This window comes from Neoarius graeffei, chromosome 9, assembly GCF_027579695.1.
Source record: "Neoarius graeffei isolate fNeoGra1 chromosome 9, fNeoGra1.pri, whole genome shotgun sequence".
Taxonomy (NCBI): Eukaryota; Metazoa; Chordata; class Actinopteri; order Siluriformes; family Ariidae; genus Neoarius; species Neoarius graeffei.
The window spans coordinates 38,091,998-38,119,462 of NC_083577.1; the positions used below are offsets into that span (position 1 = coordinate 38,091,998).

General features: G+C 40.7%; 1 protein-coding gene across 3 annotated transcripts; it reads right to left on the reverse strand.

Annotated features, from left to right (window-relative positions):
* Window positions 1–5,383: 5,383 nt before the first annotated feature.
* On the reverse strand, window positions 5,384–18,064 carry si:dkey-229b18.3 (uncharacterized). Of its 3 annotated transcripts, none has more exons than XM_060929439.1 (8): window positions 17,398–18,064; window positions 16,677–17,254; window positions 15,268–15,341; window positions 14,951–15,185; window positions 12,554–14,766; window positions 12,190–12,399; window positions 11,790–11,892; window positions 5,384–6,797 (listed from the first exon to the last, which is right to left on the reverse strand). In XM_060929439.1, exons 2-7 carry the CDS (start codon window positions 16,996–16,998, stop codon window positions 11,791–11,793), a joined length of 3,156 nt encoding a protein of 1,051 aa, XP_060785422.1. In that variant the 5' UTR covers window positions 16,999–17,254; window positions 17,398–18,064; the 3' UTR covers window positions 5,384–6,797; window position 11,790. The 3 variants fall into 3 exon arrangements, with proteins under 3 accessions (XP_060785422.1, XP_060785421.1, XP_060785420.1); XM_060929438.1 differs by having other exon boundaries at window positions 16,677–17,472; window positions 18,028–18,045; XM_060929437.1 differs by having other exon boundaries at window positions 16,677–18,064.
* Between the last annotated feature and the right edge of the window lie 9,401 nt (window positions 18,065–27,465).

Below are 27,465 nucleotides of genomic sequence, written 5' to 3' on the forward strand. Positions count from 1 at the left end.
ATGGTATTGTTTTGACAACCTTATGCATTACAACGTTTATTTCTGTCCAGAGTTGCATTAATTTTTTTCCCCCAAGATCTTGTATTGATGACAGGAGAGTCAAAGCACTTCATAAAGTCTTCTCCAGCACATCCCAAAGACTTTCAATGTCTCAAGGACTCTCTGGTGGCCAATTCATGTGTTAAAATAATTCCTCACGCTCCCTGAACCACTCTTTCACAATTTGACCCTGAGGAATTCTGGCATTGTTGTCATGGAATATGCCCATGCCATCAGGGAAGAAAAATCCATCACTTTGATAACCTGGTCATTCAGTTAATCAGCTGACTTCATTTTATTGCCACATAACATTGCTGAACCTTGATCTGAGCAACTGAAGCAACCACAGATCATAACACTGCTTCCTGAGGCTTGTACAGTGGCCACTATACATGATGGGTTCATTGCTTCATGTGTTTCCCTTCTTACCCTGACACGCCCATCACTCAGGAATAGGGTCAATCTGGACTCATCAGACCACATGACCTTTTCCCATTGCTCCAGAGTCTAATTTTTATGCTCCCTAGCAAATTAAAGCCTTTTCTTCTGATTAGCCTCAATAACAAGTGGTTTTCTTATGGCCACACAGCTGTTTAGTCCCAATCCTGTGAGTTTTCATTGCAGTGTGTGAGTGAAAATGCTCTTACTTTCACTATTAAACATAGCTGTGAGTTCTACTTTTTTTTTTAATGATTCTAGTCAGTCAAGATTTTTTCCAACCACATTTCTTCTGCAAAGTTGACAGTTCATCACTATCCTTCCAGGTTTTAATAATACAACCCTGATTCAAAAAAAGTTGGGATAAAGTACAAATTGTAAATAAAAACGGAATGCAATAATTTACAAATCTCAAAAACTGATATTGTATTCACAATAGAACATAGACAACATATCAAATGTCGAAAGTGAGACATTTTGAAATTTCATGCCAAATATTGGCTCATTTGAAATTTCATGACAGCAACACATCTCAAAAAAGTTGGGACAGGGGCAATAAGAGGCTGGAAAAGTTAAAGGTACAAAAAAGGAACAGCTGGAGGACCGAATTGCAACTCATTAGGTCAATTGGCAATAAGTCATTAACATGACTGGGTATAAAAAGAGCATCTTGGACTGGCAGCGGCTCTTAGAAGTAAAGATCACCAGATCAGAGGATCACCAATCCCCCTAATTCTGCGCTGACAAATAGTGGAGCAATATCAGAAAGGAGTTCGACAGTGTAAAATTGCAAAGAGTTTGAACATATCATCTACAGTACATAATATCATCAAAAGATTCAGAGAATCTGGAAGAATCTCTGTGTGTAAGGGTCAAGGCCGGAAAACCATACTGGGTGCCCGTGATCTTCGGGCCCTTAGACGGCACTGCATCACATACAGGCATGCTTCTGTATTGGAAATCACAAAATGGGCTCATGAATATTTCCGGAGAACATTATCTGTGAACACAATTCACCGTGCCATCCGCCGTTGCCAGCTAAAACTCTATAGTTCAAAGAAGAAGCCGTATCTAAACATGATCCAGAAGCGCAGACGTCTTCTCTGGGCCAAGGCTCATTTAAAATGGACTGTGGCAAAGTGGAAAACTGTTCTGTGGTCAGACGAATCAAAATTTGAAGTTCTTTATGGAAATCAGGGATGCCGTGTCATTCGGACTAAAGAGGAGAAGGATGACCCAAGTTGTTATCAGCGCTCAGTTCAGAAGCCTGCATCTCTGATGGTATGGGGTTGCATTAGTGCGTGTGACATGGGCAGCTTACACATCTGGAAAGACACCATCAATGCTGAAAGGTATATCCAGGTTCTAGAGCAACATATGCTCCCATCCAGACAACGTCTCTTTCAGAGAAGACCTTGCATTTTCCAACATGACAATGCCAAACCACATACTGCATCAATTACAGCATCATGGCTGCGTAGAAGAAGGGTCCGGGTACTGAACTGGCCAGCCTGCAGTCCAGATCTTTCACCCATAGAAAACATTTGCCGCATCATAAAACAGAAGATACGACAAAAAAGACCTAAGACAGTTGAGCAACTAGAATCCTACATTAGACAAGAATGGGTTAACATTCCTATCCCTCAACTTGAGCAACTTGTCTCCTCAGTCCCCAGACCTTTACAGACTGTTGTAAAGAGAAAAGGGGATGTCTCACAGTGGTAAACATGGCCTTGTCCCAACTTTTTTGAGATGGTGTTGTTGTCATGAAATTTAAAATCACCTAATTTTTCTCTTTAAGTGATACATTTTCTCAGTTTAAACATTTGATATGTCATCTATGTTCTATTCTGAATAAAATATGGAATTTTGAAACTTCCACATCATTGCATTCCGTTTTTATTTACAATTTGTACTTTGTCCCAACTTTTTTGGGCAGGTCTTAACCCAATTTCAGCAATCTGCTTAATTGTTTTCTGTGTTTGATGTGGGCCAATAATTTGACCCTTCTGAAACACAGCAACATCGTTTCCACGAGCACAGGATACAGGTTCTGACATAGTTGTTTAAGAAATGAGATGCTCTTCACTGCATCAGTTAGGGTTAAAAGATTGCTACCAGCTGAAATACATCAATCGCTGCAGTAATTTATCCAATCAAAGGCTCTTGAGTATTTGCTAATTTAAATCCAAATTGTGACCTTTTTTTTGGCCAGGAAGTGTACAAAAATACTTAATTTTTAAAATTACATTTCTAATTGACCCAGCCCTTGTCAGTACATCACTTAAAGGTTCACATTGTATGATTTCTTCCCCCCGTTCAGATGACATGACAGAGGTTGGGTAAAAACAGGTTAGGTAAAAATACCCATCTACTGGGGTTACACAAGACAGTGCCTACTTAGCACCGGTCCAAAGCCTGGATAGATTGGGGAGGGTTGCGTCAGGAAGAGCATCCAGTGTTGTGTGGTTTTTTTGTTTGGAGCCCATGCCAAATCAAATATCCATCCATCTATCATCCGTAACTGCTTATCCTGTGCAGGGTCATGGGCAAGCTGGAGCCTATCCCAGTTGACTATGGGCAAGAGGCAAGATACAGGGATGACACATAGAGACAAACAACAATTCACACTTGCATTCACACCTACAGTCAATTTAGAGTCACCAATTAGCCTAACCTGCATGTCTTTGGACTGTGGGGGAAACCGGAGCACCCGGAGGAAACCCACGCAGATACGGGGAGAACATGCAAACTCCACACAGAAAAGCCCCTGGGCTCAAACCAGAGGTGGACAGAGGACTGTACTTAAGTACACTTTTTGAGTATCTGTACTTTACTTGAGTATTATTTTTTTGGAAACTTATGACTGTAACTTCACTACATTTGAGAGGCAAATATTGTACTTTTCGCTCCACTACATTTCTGTCAAGGTCCTCGTTACTATGAAGCAGCTTTGAAAGTGGATGTTTTTTCTTTTCTAAAACACGATTGTTTTTTTCTCCAGGTGACAGACAGCTTATCAGTAATCACTGGGGTCACGTTACGTCCATAGACTATAAACTCAAGTTCAATGATTTCTCAGCAGCATTATTTGAACACAATTAGTTGATGGCATAACGGAAGGAGGCGGTTCTTCTGGGGAATGCACGCACTCATGGCTATACCTAGAACCCATGTTTCAGTTTTTCTGAAAGGATTAAAGATTCATTTAATTTTAAATGTTTGCTTTGTTTGCCTAAAACAAACCACATCACGGCCTACTAAAACTCTTCATTGCAAGAGAAAGCTTGCAATGAAGTTGTCTGTGCGTTTCGAGCTACCGATAATGTTGCAATAGTTATGCAGTCTGGTTAGTCAAATGACTTTCTATGGATTTGCCCGCCAAGTTGCCATGGTCTTGTCCACAGCTAACGTTAATACATAGCTAGTTAACTTGGACACTGTTAGTTAGGATGTAACAACAGAGTTACACTAACATGAATAACATTAACTTACCTGAAGTCCTTTCAGAAATATGTTTTAGCATAATCTTGCCAAATAAACAGAATGTAGAAATCTTTATTTTCTAGTAGCGTGAGCTACCCAATATGATTTCAAGTTTGAAAAGAGTTTGCTAGCATGTCAGGTGGAGCTTCACTGACTAGCTAGCTTAACGTTAAATCACCATGATGGCACAGCATGCGTTCATTTTGTAAATTCACATTTGTTTTTGGTAATGGCGTGCGGTTTTGTAAGCATTGTGGCAATAATACAATATTGTGTTGACAGAAAATGTACTTTTAATACTCAAGTATTTTTAAAAGCAAGTACTTCCGTACTTTAACTTAAGTAAAAATTTGACTGGACAACTTTCACTTGTATCAGAGTAACATTTGACCAGTGGGATCTGTACTTTGACTTAAGTAATGAAGTTGGGTACTTTGTCCACCTCTGGCTCAAACCCAGAACCTTCTTCCTGTGAGGCGACAGTGCTAACCACTACACCACCGTGCCGCCCCAAATCAAACATGCAGATCATAAACTGCAAATGATCCACTGTGGCAACTCCTACAAATGGTGGGAAATTAAAGACTTTATATTAAACTTTAAAAAGGGAAGTGCAAGCTTTATCATTTTGATATTAGTGATGCATTGTTTTTCCCCCTTCAGTTGAAGTTTTGGGGTATTTCATTTTTTTTCTTATGTTTATCAACAGGGGCGGCACGGTGGTGTAGTGGTTAGCGCTGTCGCCTCACAGCAAGAAGGTCCTGGGTTCGAGCCCTGGGGCCGGCGAGGGCCTTTCTGTGCGGAGTTTGCATGTTCTCCCCATGTCCGCGTGGGTTTCCTCCGGGTGCTCCGGTTTCCCCCACAGTCCAAAGACATGCAGGTTAGATTAACTGGTGACTCTAAATTGACCGTAGGTGTGAATGTGAGTGTGAATGGTTGTCTGTGTCTATGTGTCAGCCCTGTGATGACCTGGCAACTTGTCCAGGGTGTACCCCACCTTTCGCCCGTAGTCAGTTGGGATAGGCTCCAGCTTGCCTGCGACCCTGTAGAAGGATAAAGCGGCTAGAGATAATGAGATGAGATGTTTATCAACATGAAAGAAAATATCTGAAGGATGACAACAGGCAAAAGTGGTCTCTCACCAAACTGGAGAAAAGAAACAAAATAACTAGACCTTCAAATTAATGTTAGCATTCTACAATCTCGCACCAAGCAATTTTAATCAATTCTAATTAACCTGTTATGGTGAAAGTTTAAAAAGAAAAAAAAAAAAGCCAATGTCCATTTAACATATATGAAATAACATATATGAAATTCAAAAGATATATATATATATATATATATATATATATATATATACACACACAAGGTGCTTTAGTTGAATGCACCTGAAATATACCAGCCATCCCTCTTTAACAAGTTGTATTTCTGTAGACATTTTATTGCAGAAGATAAAAGGATTTATTCTTCCCGCAGCCCATCTCTGAAGTTTTGTTTTAAATGCACAATAGTACACAAAAGAACTACAGAGGATTTTCAGGTACGTCATGCTTGCGACAATAAACGTGTCATGCATATTTAAAAAACAGGATTGCAAAAGAAAAGCTGACAATGGGCTGTGCTGATGCACTTACTCAGGGCTTACAGCTTATAGTAATATCCTGAAATTATCCCATCAATGCAAAGGTCTTGAGGGTTACAAATATTAAAGATGCCACAAAGAAGTAGAAATACAAAATATTTCCATATCACAAAAACTAGTGTGCCCCAATTTTCTTATGTGCTTTATATCTTAAATCATTCCAAAGACATCACCACTATATTCTGTGGTATGAAAATATTGCCACACAATTGCAGAGTAAAATTCAAAATTTATTTATATTGATATTGGTCTTTTTACAGTTTGAAAACATCTGTGGTTTCAGACTAAAATCACTACATTTAAAACTTCATACAACTTCACTGCATTAAATCCTGTGGAAGCTTTGGATCTTAAAAAAAAAAAAAAGCTGACAAGGTTTTCATTGCCTCATTAAAAACAAATTTCCAAAACAGCAATATACAGAAAACATATGACATTGTAAAAAGTCACATTTAAACCTGTTGGGATTCCCTTATTTTAAAAGCGATATGAAATTTGCCCGTCAACAAAGATCAAGATGGCAAACATAAGCAAAAACAGGCATTTTCATCTACAGTCAACAGCAAGAAATCTCATTTCCTCCAACTATCCCTCTTCATTTGGAGACTGAGTCAGTGCTGGTACGCTCCATCTTGTCCATTTTCTAATTTATCATCAAATTACCTTGAACCAAGGGAAGATCAAAAGCTCCACCTCAGCCACCATTCAAGTAGATCCCAGAACGCTCACCTGACCACTTGACAAGTATTCTTAGGTTTCAAAACAAAGCTACTTTTTTTTTTAAGTGCACTCAAGATTATACTATTTATAAAAAATAACTGTAATAATATTATAATTGCAGCAATTACAATAGTAGTAATCTTCTTAAAGCATTCTACATAATCCTTATTTACAAATATCACCATGACCACCAGGCTCCATCCCCTGAGAGAAACATCAATGGTTCAAGTTCCCCATCTATCTAAACTGCAAAATGTCTTTAGTTTGATTATTTAAATAACAATTACTATTATTGTATAACGGGAGAGGGGGGAAAAAAAAAATCACAGAATACCAATAACCATAATTACATCTATAGACTGAACTTCATTCTCATGTAACACATTCAGGTATTTACAGTTTCATATTAAAAAAAAAAAAAAGAAGAAAAAAGCCAGCCTCGTCTTCACTGTTTTGTCCCAGTGTTCTCCACCTACAGAATTTAGGACAGCATACAATGCAACTTTATATTAAATACATAGTTGCTGTCAGAGCATGACATGGGCGTCATCATGGACACGAATGTCATGGCAATACTGGGCCAAATTTAAAAAAAAAAAAAAATATTTAAATAAAGTCAAAATATTAGGTGCACTATATGTACACTGAGTGCAGAATTATTAGGCAAGTGAGTATTTTGACCACAACATCCTTTTAATGCATGTTGTCCCACTCCAAGCTGTTTAGGCTTGAAAGCCTACTACCAATTAAGTATATCAGGTGCTGTGCATCTGTGTAATGAGAGGGGGTGTGGTCTAATGACATCAACACCCTATATCAGGTGTGCATAATTATTAGGCAACCTCTTTTCCTCTGGCAAAACGGGTCAGAAGAGAGATCTGACAGACTTTGAAAAGTCTAAAATTGTGAGATGTCTTGCAGACGGATGCAGCACTCTTGAAATTGTGAAGATGCTGAAACGTGATCACCGAACAATCAAGCGTTTCATTGCAAATAGTCAACAGGGTCGAAAGAAGCGTGTGGAAAAAAAAAAAAGGCGCAAAATAACTGCACATGATCTGTGGAAAATCAAGCGTGAAGCTAACAAGCAGCCATTAGCATCCAGTTCTGCCATATTCCAGAGTTGCAACATTCCTGGAGTGTCAAAGAGTACAAGGTGTGCAATCCTGAGGGACATGGCCAAGGTAAGGAAGGCTGAAAAACGACCACCACTGAGTAAGGCACACAAGATAAAACGTCAAGACTGGGCCAAGAAATATCTTAAGACTGATTTTTCTAAAGTGCTGTGGTCTGATGAGATGAGAGTGACTCTTGATGGGCCAGATGGATGGGCCTGTGGCTGGATCAGTAATGGGCACAGAGCTCCACTCCGACTCAGACGCCAGCAAGGTGGAGGTGGAGTACTGCTATGGGCTGGTATCATCAAAGACGAGCTTGTTGGACCTTTTCGAGTTGAGGATGGACTCAAACTCAACTCCCAGACCTACTGCCAGTTCCTGGAAGAAACCTTCTTCAAGCAGTGGTATAGGAAAAAGTCAGCATCTTTCAAGAAGAACATGATTTTCATGCAGGATAATTCTCCATCTCATGCGTCCAAATACTCCACTGCGTGGCTAGCCAGTAAAGGTCTGAAAGGTGAAAAAATAATGACATGGCCCCCTTGTTCACCTGACCTAAACCCCATAGAGAACCTGTGGTCCATTATAAAACGTGAGGTCTACAAAGAGGGAAAACAGTACACCTCTCTGAACAGCGTCTGGGAGGCCGTGGTTGCTGCTGCACACAATGTTGGTCGTGAACAGATAAAGAAATTGACAGAATCTATGGATGGAAGGCTTTTGAGTGTCCTCATGAAGAAGGGTGGCTATATTGGTCACTGATTTGTTTTTGTTTTGTGTTTGAATGTCAGATATGTTTATTTGCAAATCTGGAGTTGTCATATCAGTGTACCTGGTGAAAATAAATAAGTGAAATGGCTACATATTTGGTTTTTATTAAGTTGCCTAATAATTCTGCACAGTGAAAGTTACCTGAACACATACATATTCTCCTAAAATGGCCAAAACTAAAAACGCCCCACTCTAACTTCCATACATATTCAGCTTTGATATTTATGAGTCTTTTTGGTTGATTGAGAACATAGTTATTGTTCAATAATACAACTAATCCTCAAAAATACAACTTGCCTAATAATTCTGCACTCAGTGTATATTTTGACCCTGTGTTGATTTCAGAAAACCCAAAATAAAATTAACTTGCACACAAAATTTTCCCCCCATTAAAAATCCATGTTGTACAATCATAATGCCACAGAACAAGAACAGCGTAAAAGAAAATATCACTGAAAGCCCAATATTGCCATGGCATTCATGTCTGTGTATGTAAAGATCTGACCTCAAATGTACATATTACAGCATTAATACTTATAGGAAAATGTACCAAAATGATTATGGTTAAAGTACCAGTGACGCGTTTGGACACACCTACTCAGTGATCGATTTTTCTGTATTTTGACTATATTCATTGTAGAACAATACTGAAGACATCACAATTCCATACATTTTCCATAGGTCGTAAACAAGTGTTAAAAAATGTGTTTCATATTTTAGATTCTTCAAAGTAGCCAGCATTTACCTTGATGACGCTTTGCACACTATTGGCATCATCTTAACCAGCTTCATGAGGTCATCACCTGGAATGCTTTTCAATTAACAGGTGCCTCATCAAAAGTTAATTAGTGCAATTCTTTGTCTTCTTAATGTGCGAGATGAAAGAGTAAATAATAAATATACAGTAAATAGCTGTATTCTACAACTGTAGTAATCCATATTAGCGGAGCCCCATAGGCGTAGAGTGTGGATACATAAAGAAAACCATCGAGTTGTTTTCTGATGGGTTTGGTCCCATGCGTGCCTCCATCCCATCCATCTCATTATCTGTAACCGCTTTATCCTGTTCTACAGGATCGCAGGCAAGCTGGAGCCTATCCCAGCTGACTACGGGCGAGAGGTGGGGTACACCCTGGACAAGTCGCCAGATCATCGCAGGGCTGACATTCACACCTACGGTCAATTTAGAGTCACCAGTTAACCTAACCTGCATGTCTTTGGACTGTGGGGGAAACCGGAGCACCCGGAGGAAACCCACACGGACACGGGAAGAACATGCAAACTCCACACAGAAAGGCCCTCGCTGGCCACGGGGCTCGAACCCGGACCTTCTTGCTGTGAGGCGACAGTGCTAACCGCTACACCACCCTGCCACCATACCAGTGTTCGTAATTACCAGTCATGCACACCGCCTAGCGACCAGTGTTAGTAATTACCAGTCCTAAACACCACCTAGTGGCCAGTAGCATACCTGCCAACCTTGAAAAAATTTTATGAGTACAATTTTACAATTTCATGAGTACCCCCCCTCGCGTCAACCTCACCCCAACCCGGCGCGCATGTGCCCCCACAGACCACAACCAGCAGACCAAAAACACACTTTCAATCCAGTTTTATTGATTGACCTTGGGAACATAGTCCAGTTTTGTAAAGCATTCCTACTGATAGACTTTGGGAAACTGTTACTGATGGCTCTTGGGAACTTCCTTCCATTTTGAAAAGCACAACAAACATTAAATACATGTGCAAATGAAATGAAATTAAACCAGAGCCACTCTTTCAAAATAAATAACACATTAAATTAATACAGTATGTAAAAAAGGCACTTTCAACACAAAACATGGTATGCACAAATTTCCCATGCAATAGGTTTAGACTTTTGCGTTTTTTAACATGTTGGAAGTATATTGCACTATACAGTAAAAATATTGCATTATACAGTACACTGCAGTATTTTGTAGTATGCCTTTTTCATGTGCAAACTACTGCATTTGCATTGGAAATATTGCATTTACTGCAGTAATACTGTATAAAAAAGCATTTGATACTGCAGTACCACGCAGGTTTTTTCATAAGAGGGATGACCAATTTTCGACTTCACATCATCTGCAAACATTCTAGGCTACCATTGACAGAAGTTACCGACTGCCCTTAAGATATACAACACGCTACGTTTTGTTGAGCACATCAATAAAGTGGTACTTATCATAGTGATTCAATGAGAGCGCGAGAGGAATTGTAATCAGGTTTCGTTGGTTACCGCATCGAATATGCAACCTCGAGTGACGGCTTCCAAGTTAAATGAAGAACTAGCCTGTACTGTTGGTGTTGTAAATGCACAAAATAACGGCTAGGAAGCTCGAGTACACGTGAGAAACAACCGTTTCTGTTACAAATATAAAAATGACGTCTCTAACCGGGCGGCACGGTGGTGTAGTGGTTAGTGCTGTCGCCTCACAGCAAGAAGGTCCTGGGTTCGAGCCCCGGGGCCGGCGAGGGCCTTTCTGTGCAGAGTTTGCATGTTCTCCCCGTGTCCGCGTGGGTTTCCTCCGGGTGCTCCGGTTTCCCCCACAGTCCAAAGACATGCAGGTTAGGTTAACTGGTGACTCTAAATTGACCATAGGTGTGAATGTGAGTGTGAATGGTTGTCTGTGTCTATGTGTCAGCCCTGTGATGACCTGGCGACTTGTCCAGGGTGTACCCCGCCTTTCACCCGTAGTCAGCTGGGATAGGCTCCAGCTTGCCTGCAACCCTGTAGAAGGATAAAGCGGCTAGAGATAATGAGATGAGATGAGACGTCTCTAACCGACGTTTCAATCCCCGACTCGCTCTAGCCACCTGGCTGCACCGCTGCACTCAAGTCAGAGACGCGAAGGAGGAAGGGGAGGGGGTGAAGAGGGCAGAGCCACATGCTCTGGAAGAGGGGCCGGGGGATTGGGCAAAGCATTTCATTCTGGCTTTGAGTTTTCTCACAGATCAGCGGTATCATCAACTTCAGCGAGAACTTGACTGAAATGCGAGTTCGGACGATATGCGTACTTTTTAATGTGAAAACGTACAGTCGTACAATGAGGTAAAAATTCGTAGCGGCTACGCAAGATGCGTACAGGTTGGCAGATATGCAGTAGGCATGGAGTGTGGATACATAAAGAAACCCATCCAGTTTTCTTCTGATGGTTTCAGTCCTGTGCGTGCCTGCCACCACAGGAAACCCAACAACTAGTGAAGTGAGTAGTGAAGTAGAGTAGTAGTCAGGACAGTAGTGAGTAACTTGTCGCTATTGTCGCCTGACGTTTTGTACAACATAAGGAAACAGTATAGTAACTAACGGTAAAGAAATAAAACAAGAGAGGCTGGCTATGATAAGAAAATTCTACAACCCAGAAACAGATGGGAGCTCCGCTTTTAAGCAGTGCCTAAATCTATATTATGTCAAGAACCGCTCGACTAAGTAAAGAGAAATGACATCCATCATTACTTTAAGACATGAAGTGTCTCAATTAATAAAAAAGAAAAATCAATGGATTAGAAGGTGTGTCCAAACTTTTGACTGGTACCGTATATATGCACGTTACCTTAAGAGGAAGCAATGCACTGACGGCATTTGTAGAGTTTGGGATTGTGCGTCCTTATGTGGTTTCTCACATTTTTCTGTCTGAAAAATGTCTTGCTGCACAACTGTAGGAAAAGAATAGAAAGAAACAAGTCGCACAAGGGCAGAGAGGAAGAGAAAACAGAAAGCCGAAAGGAGAGGAATATCTTGGTATCATGTAAATGTTTCATGCCATTTATCTTCTTGCTTTTCATTAAAACTGTCTTGATATCTCAACATCCTTTTGAAAACATGAGGTGAGAACTAGCTCTTAAAAGTTTTGCACTGCAAAGTGCAGTAATGCTAAAGGGTTGAATTAAAGTGTTGCTTTATGGAGAGAACTGCTAACAGTCATGACAACAGTATTGTCTTCAAGAACTTACAGGACATGGCCAGTGTTTGCCTTCAATGTGCCTGATTCGGTGCATAATGAGGCCATCACAGTCCCTGTAAGATGCTCTGCACTGCAGGCACGCATGGGCTCCACCAGAGGACTGACCACGGGAACTCTTTTGCTCATTAAGATTAGTGCGTCGGATTGACTCCAGCAGAACAGTGCGCCGACTGCTCACAGGATACAACTTGTTTACATTCTTTGAAAAGAAAAAAAAAAAGCTTTTTTAAATTGAGATTTACTCGCTCAGCAAGAATTCCTATAGAAATTTGCTTGGGGGGGGGGGTAAACAAAAGTTGTGAATAAATGTATATAATTAGTTAAAAGAAGTCTGAATGTACACTTTGCTTTACCTTTGTCTTTGGTGGTTCTCTTTTAACCTTACAGCTCCCTTGGCCATCTTTGAGCTGGATAAAACTTCTGTTTGCTTTTGACTGCTGGGATACATCCATCTTTTCCTCTTCCTTTTTCACTCGGACAAGTACCCTTTGAGAAGAGGAAGTTGACCTGTTGCCAAGCCCTGTCCAGTGAGGTCCGTTTAGCCCAGATCCCTCTGACGTGATCCTTGCTCTAATCCGGTCTCTTCTAACAATGTCAGGTGATGTGTTGCTATGGGAAGCACTACTGTGGGAGACAGAGCGAGTCAAGCAGATGTCCACACTCTCCTCCTCCCTCTTGATTCCACCTGACGGTCGGCAAAGTCCGAAAAGAAAACCTTGGTCTAAGAGTTTCACAGGTGGTTTGCTTTGGCGTTTACCCAGGTCAGAGGCATCACTATTTAGGAAGGGCTGGGTCAAGGGTAGAGGGTCTGCTGGCTCTTCTTTTATAACCTTATACAAAGGATTATTGTAGTGCTGGTGGTTGGTATTGGAAAAATCCCAACCTTGTGTACCCTTAAGATCTACCACCGTGTCTTCTGTTCTCTTTCTGGGTGCCATGACCTTTTTGTTCTCTCTGACACCATTTGCTTTACATCCTCCCCTTCTCTGTTTGGTCTTTTCTTGGACTGACTTGTTTTGCCTCGTACCTTTGCGCTTGTCTGTCGTCGAACGTCCAATGTTGTAGCGCAACATACGCTTTGATTGTGTGGTAGTGATTCTTAGTGAGCGATCTACTCTGACTTTAGAAGGAGCGACTGTGGGTCCCTGACTGCGCCGGGTACAATTGTGGGAGGGGGCAGTTTGAGAGATGGCATACTCTCGGGGTTCCTGTTTTGTCCTTGTTTTAACTTTCTTTGGAGGGGCATGGACTCCTTGCACTGCGACCCTTTCTCTGCCTGGAGGTCGAGGCAATGGTTTGTTTGAGCTGCTAGAACGGTTTCTTAATGGACAATCATTACGAGTCCCCCCTGAGCCTACCTTCATTGATTGGCTGCGTGTGGTCCTAACACTCAAATGCTCCGTTTGACCAGCTGTGTTTTTCCTTTTGAATTTCTTGTCCATGGTGACATGGGGTTCTACTTTTATCACTTTCTTCAGAAGATCCATTCTGGTCATGTCACAGAGGGACATAGAGGAGTTGACTCCCATTAAACCTCCAAGGCCAGAAGCAATTCCCCCTAAACTTTGTGTACGGGGTTTGCGTCGGGCTGTAAGAGAGTAGTCACTCACTTTCAACTTCCTAAGTCTCTTCTTTTGCCCCCAGCCTGACAGCTCCTCTGGGCCAGGTACAAGGGACTTCCTCTGCAAGCCAAGGAAACTAAGTAGTCGATACTTCTCCTGAGCACGAGGACTGTGCACTTCATCCTGTGGGATTGCACTACACACTACTTCTTCCTCTGCCTCTTGCTTCACCTTCACTGGGACTACTGGACTTGGCTGAGATTGAGAAGGTTCCACCGAGAGATCACTCTTTACCCTGTATACCCGCTGATAAGAGGAGGACTTCCGCTTCCTCTTGGAAGAGAGGTCAAGTTTGGGCAGGAGCCTACGCAAGGCTAGTGCAGCTCCTGGTGTGGAGCGAAGCAGTCGGCGGGATGGAGAGGAGGATCGAGTAGAAGTAGAGGGAGATGTTTGAATGACTGATAAGGGGCGAGGGGACAATTTCCTCTTCCTGGATGGAGATTTGAAGTCCATAAGTTTCATCCTGCGAGTTGGGCTACACGGAAACCCATTATCCTCCGTCTGAAGACTAGAAAGGGTCTGGATTTGGCACTGGGCAGATAACGTTTGATCATCACCCTCTTTGTCGGATTCATCAGTCCCCTCTACTACATATACTTTGCTTTGCAACGTGCTTTTCCAGGAAGGCCCTGAGGCTCCCCCTTGTTTGTTCTCCCCTTTTCTTTTAAATCCTGCTGTCCTTCCTGAAGGGGAGCTTTGGTTTCTCAAGGTCTTCACAGAGGAAAACCCAGGCATTACAGAGGGTATTCCTATGGGATTTAGCAGTTTGGAGGATTGCTGGCCAGCCTCTTGCTCACTCTGTAGAGCAGAACAAGCCTCCAGAGCAGGCCACATGCGGAGGTGGCGAGCCATTGCTGCTACCTCCGTCACTGTGCCCAAATTCAGAGTCAGGGTGGATGTATAGGAAAACTCGAGCAAAGCAAGCAAGCTCTCCTCACTGAAACCTAAATGGCACACACAATACATGATTAGCAATTATACAATACTTAGGAACACTGCATTCTTTCTTCACATATGGTGCATACAATCAGGCTCGCTTCACTCAACTCCAAGTCAGAATTTTGCTAGAAAATCAGTCATTGTGCGCATCATAAAATGAACTTTCAAAAATTATTTAAAACAGCTTACCTGTCAGGTCAACATGTGGCTGAGGTTCAGTGGCAGAGTCCATTTCAGTAAAGAGTTCTTGGAAATACTCGCTCACAGCTGCCAACACTGCCTTGTGAGCAACAAACGAGTGGCCACTACCAGTTTTCAGTGTGATGTCACAGAACAGCCCAGCCTCTCTTTGGCTATTCAGCTTGCTCAGAACTTCATGACTATGTGATTTCACCATCTTAGACATGTTCCCCACTTTTGAGCACTAAAAGCACAGAAAAGGGCAAGGCAGATGAATATCAAAAACGTTATCAAAAACAATATCTTTTGAGCGCGCATGATTTTACCTCTGCTTTTTCAGCCTGCCTTAGTTGACATTCTTTGCAGCCCAGAACAAAGTCTCTGACTTGAAAGTACATTCCTGAAAAGGACACACATGGTGGATTAACAAACAAATCACAAAACATGGCAGCACATATCTGAATAGGTCTTTTCCAAACGAGGGGGAAAAAAAAAGTTTGACAGTTTTTCCATGAAGGAATTAAACAAATGTTTGATACGTCAGCCATACTGCAACTTCATTTAAACAGTGGAGCAGTTTAAAGTTGTTGCCCATGTTTAATACATCGTTTCGTTTTTCTCATTCACATCATATAATAATACTTTTTCAAATTATATGGAACAATTATTAAACCTTTTCACATCAAAAGTCTAACAACTGTCCGTAAGCTACTGCAAGCCCCATCAGTTGTAAGATGTAGCAACAAAGCTACGTGCAAAAATTTGCATCCCCTATGATTCCTGTGTGCCGGGGGGGGGGGGGGGGGGGGGGCATGTTCCCTTTATTACAATCTAACAAACGGGTTCCAGGCAGTTGTAAAGGCAAACTTTATTTGATTTTTTTAAAAACAGTTAATTACTATTATATTAAATAAATAGCCTCAATGAGGCTGTAGCTCATACCAGCCAAGACGCCCATAAAATCGTAAATATGACTGGTAGTGCCACCATCTTGACAACTTTTATGCACACCCACCTGGGGAACATTGTGAGTTTGATCAAAATCCAATCAATCCTGTAGGAGTAGCAGCAATTTTTGTAAATTGTAGACGAACGACAATGGATGGATGCCGGACGACACATGATCACATAAGCTTAACCGGCTTGGCCTGCGGCCGGATGACCTAATCATCTTTACTTGAGCATTTCTGTTATTTGTGATAATGCATAAACATCCATCAAACCTGACTAAATGCGTCACTGGTAAAAATTCTATTTGTATTTCTTGTTTTGTCCTAGGACCATGCCAAATTTTGCACATTGCTGCATTCAAAATTAAGCAGTGCTTCTATGAGATTGCAAAAGAGACGGATGTACAGATTTTGCAGGAGCTGAAACAAATTATAAAAGTTACTGTAAGGAAGTAGAAACCCCATCACAGCTATTTATTCACAGTTGGGATAGGTGGAGGGGCGTTAATCTTGTTTCTTCCCAAACAAATGTCATAGCCCAGGCTTTAAGGCGTGCGCATCTGCCGAGCAAGATAACTCAGACAGAAATCAGACTTTCACACGTCACCGACACGAAAAACTCATAGATGCTGCTTTTCGGAAGATAAACACATCAGTCCAGAGACGCAAGGAGTGAAGATCTTTAAAAGCGCTCCTAATGTGGGTAATCTATGATGAAAGAAAGCACATTCCAAGATGGTCAAAACAATATTGGCAGTAAATAAGCTTTTAAACCAGGTCAATACCTTCCCACCAGTAGTGCTCTGCTACTAGCCGGTACGTGTCCTCCAGGGTGTGATGAGGGCTCCCGGGCGTCCTCATGTGGAAAGCCTGGATGGACTGGAACTGCTTGTCTTCGGCCAACACCTCACGGTACTGCACAAAACCCTTCTCCAACTTTTTACGGTACAGAAACCCGTCGATGGTCTCGAAGAAGGGCGACGAAGAGGCGGATGAGGAAGAAGACACGCCGCTGCTGAGGTCACCAGGGAACTGCTCCTGTCTCTCTCTGGGACACAAAGTGCCATCAGCGGCGTTGCGCGTGCCGTACGTGCACTCCCCGGCCATTTCCGCCGGCTTCCTGCTTCAAGTCCTGCTTTTCTTTTTTTTTTTTTTCTAAACCAAACTCGTGCTATACTCGTTTATACAGTCTGTAGACATGCATGCAAGCAAGACGACATGGGTATGGATCAACAACTGACCTGACCAGCCCCTAGAGATTTAGGGATGCTCCAGACGAAAAGATCACTTCATAAACTTTTCATTGTGTGTGAAATAAAATCCCCAAAAAAACTAGTGCAGCAATTCCAGCATCAGCTCACAGCTGTGAATCAAAATATAAGGAGGAATAGTTTGGTATCAGGCTTAATCCACAGGCTGACAGCAGGAGCAGGGTGCAAAAGGGAAATCCATCCTGTGTGTGTGTGTGTGTTATGATGAGCAACACGAACCCATCATGGTACTTACTGGAGGAGTCCAAACATCACCACCACACTGGCCTGATTAAAGTTTCACAACAACTTTATGCGCGTCTCTGACACTCTGCAACATTAAAACCACAACTCAGTGTGTGAATGTGAACATCTGAAATCGACTATTAAATAAAATAAAAAGTTTCCCAGGAGCACTCGAGTGAGCCCTGGATTTCTTGCACTTAAAATAATAGATATTTCAAGTATGCTTTAAAGAAAATAAATAAATAAAAATAAAACAGGACTTGATGGATCTCTGTCAGCTCCAGTTACAAATTCATACCCCAACACACACCTATATATAATATATATAATATATATATACACACACACATATACACACAGCCAGTTAGCACAACACAGCACAAACAGAGCCTCTCTCTTCCCGTCTGGTGCTAACTTGTGGTTTCTTTAACTCTGTAGCAACACGCTGCGGCTCTCCGTCGCCCAGCATCGGGAGTCCAACGACCTCCGAGTCCTCAAACGAACCGGGACAGGGAAGACTTTTAAAAGTGACGGAAACCTAAAACGCGGTCCCTCTTGCCTAACGCGTCCCCTGTGAGCGTTCCAGCCGCATAAAGTCCAAGCACACAATCAAATAACACAATTTTTAAAAACTCGTCACCTTCTGCTGGTTACGGTTTGTCAACCAAACTTCTCCTCGACGCCCAACAACTCGCCCCGCCCCCAACCGAAGCCTATTAGTAGACTCTTTAAAGAGCCGCTAATACGCGCGCTCTCATTGGTCTACCCGGCTGTCAATCAACCGTTTTACATTTTTTTTTCTTGATCAAGATAGGTTGTTGACGTCAGCGCTGCCTCACCGAGTGAACCTGGTTAAGTTTATCATTATGGAAATTAAAGAGAAGGGGAAGAAACCTGTCTCGTTTTGTTTACTATGTTTTCAGCTTTACTTCGATTCTGTATTTCGTAGTAAATCTAATTTACATCACATAACTGTAGTCACCAAGGCCTTCTCTGTAATGTACCCACGATAGACAAAGCTTCTTTGGTATTATTAATTAATTTAGCATCTTTCATCTAGTCTTCTCTCAACCCCAGCCATCACACCAGGCTGAAAAATCAAGCACTGTGTCGACTGACTGTAATTTTGGATTAGAAAAAATAAAAAAAAAGATTTTTTTTTTTTAAGGCTGTCTAATCTTCTTATCAGTCAGTCCAAACTAACTGAAATATTACATCATCTATAATCAGGTGAACTGTAGCCTATCAAGAATTTCAGTTTAAACTGAAATGATTATTTATTTTTTAAAAAACAAGAAAAATATTAATTCTCCATATTGAATACAATCTCCAGCCTGGAGAAATAAATGAAATCTGATTCTGCAGACCTGTAGTTAGGAGTCTTACATAAGCCTATGTGTAAAAACCTTATTATTGACTTTGAACTCAGACACCACTGCACCTGCTTTATTTCATTAAAATTTCATAGCAATACATTCTTTCATATTTTTTCAGCCAAGAAATGGTTACATATTGTTTTAAAGACCCCAAACCACAATATGCAGCTACTCAAATGTGTAGAAAGAGCTGCATTACAGGATTATAAATCAGCTATTTGTTTCTTGTAGAGTTTATCACAATGACTGTATTTTTATTTTTTTAATGCAAAAAGGTTTAAAAGGAAATTCAACACCTTTGTTAATCATCTAAAATTGGACTCAATCAAAAGCTGAATTCCTGAACACTTAGGGTTAAGAACAAAAGAGGGAAACCAGTTCACACTGTCTTTGCATACAGACTTTTCTAATGCTAATCCTTTTTGAACAAGCATGTAGTTTTTGTCTTTGGTTCGACAGAACTTTGAGTATTGTTTTTAAAGGTAGCCTACATATATATATATATATATATATATATATATATATATATATATATATATATATATATATATATATATATATATACAGTGGTGCTTGAAAGTTTGTGAACCCTTTAGAATTTTCTATATTTCTGCATAAATATGACCTAAAACATCATCAGATTTTCACACAAGTCCTAAAAGTAGATAAAGAGAACCCAGTTAAACAAATGAGACAAAAATATGACACTTGGTCATTTATTTATTGAGGAAAATTATCCAATATTATATATCTGTGAGTGGCAAAAGTATGTGAACCTTTGCTTTCAGTATCTGGTGTGACCCCCTTGTGCAGCAATAACTGCAACTAAACATTTCCGGTAACTGTTGATCAGTCCTGCACACCGGGTTGGAGGAATTTTAGCCCATTCCTCCATACAGAACAGCTTCAACTCTGGGATGTTGGTGGGTTTCCTCACATGAACTGCTTGCTTCAGGTCCTTCCACAACATTTTGATTGGATTAAGGTCAGGACTTTGACTTGGCCATTCCAAAACATTAACTTTATTCTTCTTTAACCATTCTTTGGTAGAACGACTTGTGTGCTTAGGGTCGTTGTCTTACTGCATGACCCACCTTCTCTTGAGATTCAGTTCATGGACAGATGTCCTGACATTTTCCTTTAGAATTTGCTGGTATAATTCAGAATTCATTGTTCCATCAATGATGGCAAGCTGTCCTGGCCCAGATGCAGCAAAACAGGCCCAAACCATGATACTACCACCACCATGTTTCACAGATAGGATAAGGTTGTTATGCTGGAATGCAGTGTTTTCCTTTCTCCAAACATAACGCTTCTCATTTAAACCAAAAAGTTCTATTTTGGTCTCATCCATCCACAAAACATTTTTCCAATAGCCTTCTGGCTTGTACACGTGATCTTTAGCAAACTGCAGACAAGCAGCAATGTTCTTTTTGGAGAGCAGTGGCTTTCTCCTTGCAACCCTGCCATGCACACCATTGTTGTTCAGTGTTCTCCTGATGGTGGACTCATGAACATTAACATTAGCCAATGTGAGAGAGGCCTTCAGTTGCTTAGAAGTTACCCTGGGGTCCTTTGTGACCTCACCAACTATTACACGCCTTGCTCTTGGAGTGATCTTTGTTGGTTGAGCACTCCTGGGGAGGGTAACAATGGTCTTTGATTTCCTCCATTTGTACACAGTCTGTCTGACTGTGGATTGGTGGAGTCCAAACTCTTTAGAGATGGTTTTGTAACCTTTTCCAGCCTGATGAGCATCAACAACACTTTTTCTGAGGTCCTCAGAAATCTCCTTACACTGTAAAAAATGTCCGTAGAATTAACAGTGAATTTATGTAAAATCATGACATAAAAAAACTGTAAATACAAAAACAATGAAGCAGTGTGTAATTTACATCAATATACTGTAAAACTCCTCACCAAATACCACTGTTAATTTAACAGTAAGAATATGTTGAATTGATCATATTTTTTTGTAGAATTTACAAATTGTTGTAGTTTAAACACAGACAAACTGTAATACTAAAACAGAATGTGATAGTTAAAATTACATCATTGCCCTGTTAAAAAAAAATAAAAACATGCCCACCGTTGTGGCTCAGTCGAGTAAGGCGTCATACCATGAATCCGGGGACCCGGGTTCGATTCTGACCTGAGGTCATTTCCAGATCCCTCCCTGTCTCTTTCTCCAGCTCATTTCCTGTCTCTGCACTGTCCTATCCAATAAAGGTAAAAAAATTCTAAAAAAATATATATATCTGTCTAGTAGATCATTGCTTGTAACCATCATTGTTTATTGTACAATGAATATCCGTAAAATTAACAGTTATGTATTGATTATTGTACATTGAATACCTGTAAAATTGAACATTTTCAAACTGTTGTTTTTACAAGTGTTGATATACCTTACCGTAAAGCCATATACACTGTCACTGTATTTTTTACGGTGAAAAAATGGCAACCACAGCTGCCAGTTTTTCACTGTAAATTTGACAAGATTTTTTTTTACAGTGTAGTTTGTGCCATGATACACTTCCACAAACATGTGTTGTGAAGCTCAGACTTTGATAGATCCCTGTTATTTAAATAAAACAGGGTGGCCGCTCACACCTGATTGTCATCCCATTGATTGAAAACACCTGACTCTAATTTCACCTTCAAATTAACTGCTAATCAAATTAACTGCTAAAAGGTTCACATACTTTTGCCACTCACAGATATGTAATATTGGATCATTTTCCTCAGTAAATAAATGACCAAGTGTAATATTTTTGTCTCATTTGTTTAACTGGGTTCTCTATCTACTTTTAGGACTTGTGTGAAAATCTGATGATGTTTTAGGTCATATTTATGCAGAAATATCAAAAATTCTAAAGGGTTCACAAACTTTCAAGCACCACTGTGTGTGTATATATATATATATATATATATATATATATATATATATATATATATATATATATATATATATATATATTTTTTTTTTTTTTAATTCTGTTGAAAAGTCACATCATTCCCAGAATTCTGTATTCTCAGTGTGTTGCTAAAACTTGATGTGATGCGAAAATAGTGCAGCAATAACTAGTATTGAAAGTTTATTAGATGCAGAACTGTTGTTATTCTGTATACAAAATTAATTAAAATCCACAAGTACTTAGTTAGAAAATAGGGTATGCTTCCTTTTTTGTCTCATCTAATCTCATCATCTCTAGCCACTTTATCCTGTTCTACAGGGTCACAGGCAAGCTGGAGCCTATCCCAACTGACTACGGGCAAAAGGCGGGGTACACCCTGGACAAGTCACCAGGTCATCACAGGGCTGACACAGACAACCATTCACACTCACGGTCAATTTAGAGTCACCAGTTAACCTAACCTGCATGTCTTTGGACTGTGGGGGAAACCGGAGCACTCGGAGGAAACCCACGCGGACACAGGGAGAACATGTAAACTCCGCACAGGAAGTCCCTCGTCGGCCACGGGGCTCGAACCCGGACCTTCTTGCTGTGAGGCGACAGCGCTAACCACTACACCACCGTGCTGTCCCTTTCCTTTTTTGTACCATACCTATTTTTCCTTTTTCAGTAGGCCTAAAAGGATGGATTCAAGTAAGCTTTTGCTAAATGAGAAAGGCTACAAATGAAGGTCACATTGATTTCTTATTGAGGACTGAGTATTTTTTTAAATAATAGAGAGGAACAAGTCATTAAGAGGAGTGATCAGATGGCCCTGTTCGGCAGAATAAAGACAGGTGTGTGGAGCACTATAGAGATTAATAGGCCTACTACATGATTGTAATCCATTTAACCTACAATAATCATCTGCTAAGGCAGTGGTAAGTTGTGAGTTCAAATCCCAAAACTGCCAGAGAACCATCTTTGTGTTGCTGTTGAGACATCTCGACTGCTCATCTATATCCTTAAATTATGTTCTGCCTCTGTATTTTAGATAAATATGCAAACCAAATTATTGACATAAACAACAACAACAATAAAAAAAAAAAAAATAAATAATAATAATAATAATAATAATAATAATAATAATAATAATAAACAAACCACATTTCCAGAAAAGTTGGGACATTTTCCAAAATGAAAAAAAAAAAAAATCTGTGAGTTGTTAATTCAGTGGTGCAGTAGTTAGCACTGTCAACTCACAGCAAGAAGGTTCTGAGTTTGAGCCCAGTGGCTGGAGGGGGTCTTTCTGTTTTTGCATGTTCTCCCTGTGTCTGGGTTTCCTCCAGGTGCTCTGGTTTTCTCCACCGTCCAAAGACATGCAATTAGGCTACTTTAAATTGTCCATAGGTGTGAATGTGTGTGTGAATGATTGTTTCCTAAGCCCAGAAATGTGAGGGTTATGTCAGGAAGGGTATCCAGCATAAAACTACCGTATGCTCCAATTTATATGGCAAGTAGATCAATAGGGTCCACATGGTAGCGACCCCATACATGTAAGTGGGACAAGCTGGAAAAAGTCTCATCTCATCTCATTATCTCTAGCCGCTTTATCCTGTTCTACAGGGTCGCAGGCAAGCTGGAGCCTATCCCAGCTGACTACGGACGAAAGGCGGGGTACACCCTGGACAAGTCGCCAGGTCATCACAGGGCTGACACAGAGACACAGACAACCATTCACACTCACACCTACGGTCAATTTAGAGTCACCAGTTAACCTAACCTGCATGTCTTTGGACTGTGGGGGAAACCGGAGCACCCGGAGGAAACCCACACGGATATGGGGAGAACATGCAAACTCCGCACAGAAAGGCCCTCGCCGGCCACGGGGCTCGAACCCAGACCTTCTTGCTGTGAGGCGACAGCGCTAACCACTACACCACCGTGCCGCCGCTGGAAAAAGTGAGTTAAATCACGTGAACCTTTATTTAACTGACAAAAGTACAAAGAAAATATTTTCAATAGTTTTACTGACCAGCTTGATTGTATTTTGTAAATATAAACAAAGTTAGAATTTGATGCCTGCAACACACTCAAAAAAAGTTGGAACAGAGGCATTATTACATTATTACAAAGGTGTTACACCACCTTTCTTTTCAAGAACACTTTTTAATCGTATGGAATCTGATGGTACTAATTGTTGCAGTTTTGCAATTGGAATTTTTTTTTCATTCTAGCTTGATACAAGACTTCACCTGCTCAACAGTCCATGGTCTCCATTGTCTGATTCTCCTCTACATGATGTGCAATACATTCTCGATAGGAGACAGATATGGACTAGCAGCAGGCCAGTCAAGCACACTCACTGTATCTATGAAACCATGCTGTTGTAGCCCGTGCAGAATGAGGCCTGGCATTGTCCTGCTGAAATAAGCATGGACTTCCCAGGAAGAGATGTTGCCTTGATGGCAACATGTGTCTCTCTAAAATCTCAATATACACCTCCATGTCAATGGTACCTGTACCTTCATACACATGCAACTCACCCATGCTGTGAACACTGATGCATCCCCATCCCATCACAGATGCTGGCTTTTGCACCTTTCTCCGATAACAAACTGGATGGCCATGTTCACCTTTGGCACAGACAACCCTGATTCCAAAAAAGTTGGGACAAAGTACAAATTGTAAATAAAAATGGAATGCAATGATGTGGAAGTTTCAAAATTCCATATTTTATTCAGAATAGAACATAGATGACATATCAAATGTTTAAATTGAGAAAATGTATCATTTAAAGAGAAAAATTAGGTGATTTTAAATTTCATGACAACAACACATCTCAAAAAAGTTGGGACAAGGCCATGTTTACCACTGTGAGACATCCCCTTTTCTCTTTACAACAGTCTGTAAAGGTCTGGGGACTGAGGAGACAAGTTGCTCAAGTTTAGGGATAGGAATGTTAACCCATTCTTGTCTAATGTAGGATTCTAGTTGCTCAACTGTTTTAGGTCTTTTTTGTCGTATCTTCCGTTTTATGATCCACCAAATGTTTTCTATGGGTGAAAGATCTGGACTGCAGGCTGGCCAGTTCAGTACCCGGACCCTTCTTCTACGCAGCCATGATGCTGTAATTGATGCAGTATGTGGTTTGGCATTGTCATGTTGGAAAATGCAAGGTCTTCCCTGAAAGAGACGTCATCTGGATGGGAGTATATGTTGCTCTAGAACCTGGATATACCTTTCAGCATTGATGGTGTCTTTCCAGATGTGTAAGCTGCCCATGCCACACACACTAATGCAACCCCATACCATCAGAGATGCAGGCTTCTGAACTGAGCGCCGATAACAACTTGGGTTGTCCTTCTCCTCTTTAGTCCGAATGACACGGCGTCCCTGATTTCCATAAAGAACTTCAAATTTTGATTCGTCTGACCACAGAACAGTTTTCCACTTTGCCACAGTCCATTTTAAATGAGCCTTGGCCCAGAGAAGACATCTGTGCTTCTGGATCATGTTTAGATACGGCTTCTTCTTTGAACTATAGAGTTTTAGCTGGCAACAGCGGATGGCACGGTGAATTGTGTTCACAGGTAATGTTCTCTGGAAATATTCCTGAGCCCATTTTGTGATTTCCAATACAGAAGCATGCCTGTATGTGATGCAGTGCCGTCTAAGGGCCCGAAGATCACGGGCACCCAGTATGGTTTTCCGGCCTTGACCCTTACACACAGAGATTCTTCCAGATTCTCTGAATCTTTTGATGATATTATGCACTGTAGATGATGATATGTTCAAACTCTTTGCAATTTTACGCTGTCGAACTCCTTTCTGATATTGCTCCACTATTTGTCGGCGCAGAATTAGGGGGATTGGTGATCCTCTTCCCATCTTTACTTCTGAGAGCCGCTGCCAGTCCAAGATGCTCTTTTTATACCCAGTCATATTAATGACCTATTACCAACTGACCTAATGAGTTGCAATTTGGTCCTCCAGCTGTTCCTTTTTTGTACCTTTAACTTTTCCAGCCTCTTATTGCCCCATCCCAACTTTTTGGAGATGTGTTGCTGTCATGAAATTTCAAATGAGTCAATATTTGGCATGAAATTTCAAAATGTCTCACTTTCGACATTTGATATGTTGTCTATTTTCAGTTGTGAATACAATATCAGTTTTTGAGATTTGTAAATTATTGCATTCTGTTTTTATTTACAATTTGTACTTTGTCCCAACTTTTTTGGAATCGGGGTTGGAGAACTAAACATCTCGTTTTCTCGAAAACAAGCTAAAATGTGGACTCATCTGACCACAGAACATTTTCCACTGACCTTCAGGTCTATCTGAGATGAGTTCACGCCCAGAGAAATTGGTGGCATTTTTGCATAGAATTGATGAATGGCTTCCTCCTTGTGTCATACAGTTTCAGGTTGCATTTCTGGATGTAGTGGTAGACTGTTAAATCACAATGGTTTTCCGAAGAACTCCCAAGCCCACATTTGTCACATTAGCATGATGGTTTCTCAGGGCTTGAAGGTCACGTCCATTCAACAGTGGTTTCCAACCTCGCCTTTTACACACAGAGATGTCTCTGAATTCCCTGAATCTTTTCACAATATTATTAACTGTAGATTTTGAAAGACCTAAATTCTCTCCAATTTTGCATTGAAAAATGTTCTTTTTGAATTGATTAACAATTCTCTCATGAACTTCAGCACAAAAGGGTGAGCCATGATCCATCATTGCTTGCAAAGACTGAGCCTTTGGTGCATGCTCTTTTTATACCCAATCATAATACCTTCACTTGTTACCAATTAACCTGTTCACTGTGAAATCTTCCAGTATTGTGTTACTTGAATATCCTAAAAACTTCTTAGTCTTATTTTGCCTCTGTCCCAACTTTTTTTGATTGTGTTGCAGACATCAAATTCTAACTTTGCTTATATTTACAAAATATAATTACCCTGGTCTGTAAAACTATTAAAAATAATTTCTTTGTACTTTTGTCAGTTAAATAAATGTTCATGTGAATCTTTTCACAATATTATTAACTGTAGATTTTGAAAGACCTAAATTCTCTCCAATTTTGCATTGAAAAATGTTCTTTTTGAATTGACTAACAATTCTCTCATGAACTTCTCATGGAATTTTTTTTTTAAATATCCCAACTTTTCTGGAAATGGGGTGCTTAGTTTTTCTTACTTCGGTTGTGTGATTTATAAGATACTTAAAACAATACTTTCAACTGCCATTAATACATTTTATTGTCCAAGTCTTACCTTGACTAAACCAGCTAGGTCTGGGAACAGATCTCCATGTTATTGTCCTATCATCAAGGCCCATCCCTTTGCAAGTGAAGATGAACACGGTGCCTTGCAGCTCTTCTGTCTTCACAAAACGTTTTGTAGTTGTTGACACATTGTGATGTGCCACTAAGAACTGCAGAGCGCCATACAATGTGGTTTTTTGCAAGGATCTCCCAGTCAGTGCAATTGACACAAAATGAATGTAGGTCACGCTTGATGACGTCTTTGAAGCGAAGACGTGGGCGGCCAACAGGGTGAGGAGCATCTGGCAGCTCACCATAGAGGGCATCTTTGGGCAATCAGCCATCCTCCATACAGACAGTATGACCAGTCCATCGCAAGCGGCGTGCACGGATGGTTCAATAAAGGTCCATACTTCCAGTCTCCTCAAGGACATGAACATTTGTTACTCTATCACACCATGAGTAGCCTAGGACGGATCTGAGGCAGCGGAAATGGAACGCATTAAGGCAGTGTTCTTGCCTTCTATACATGACCCAAGATC

Coding starts and splice junctions, on each gene's coding strand:
- si:dkey-229b18.3 (XM_060929439.1), bottom strand. CDS start 16,998: ATGGCCGGGGAGTGCACGTACGGCACGCGCAACGCCGCTGATGGCACT. Junction 15,186..15,267: donor GGCAGGCTGAAAAAGCAGAG/GTAAAATCATGC, acceptor CTGTGCTTTTAG/TGCTCAAAAGTGGGGAACAT. Junction 14,767..14,950: donor GCCACATGTTGACCTGACAG/GTAAGCTGTTTT, acceptor TGTGCCATTTAG/GTTTCAGTGAGGAGAGCTTG.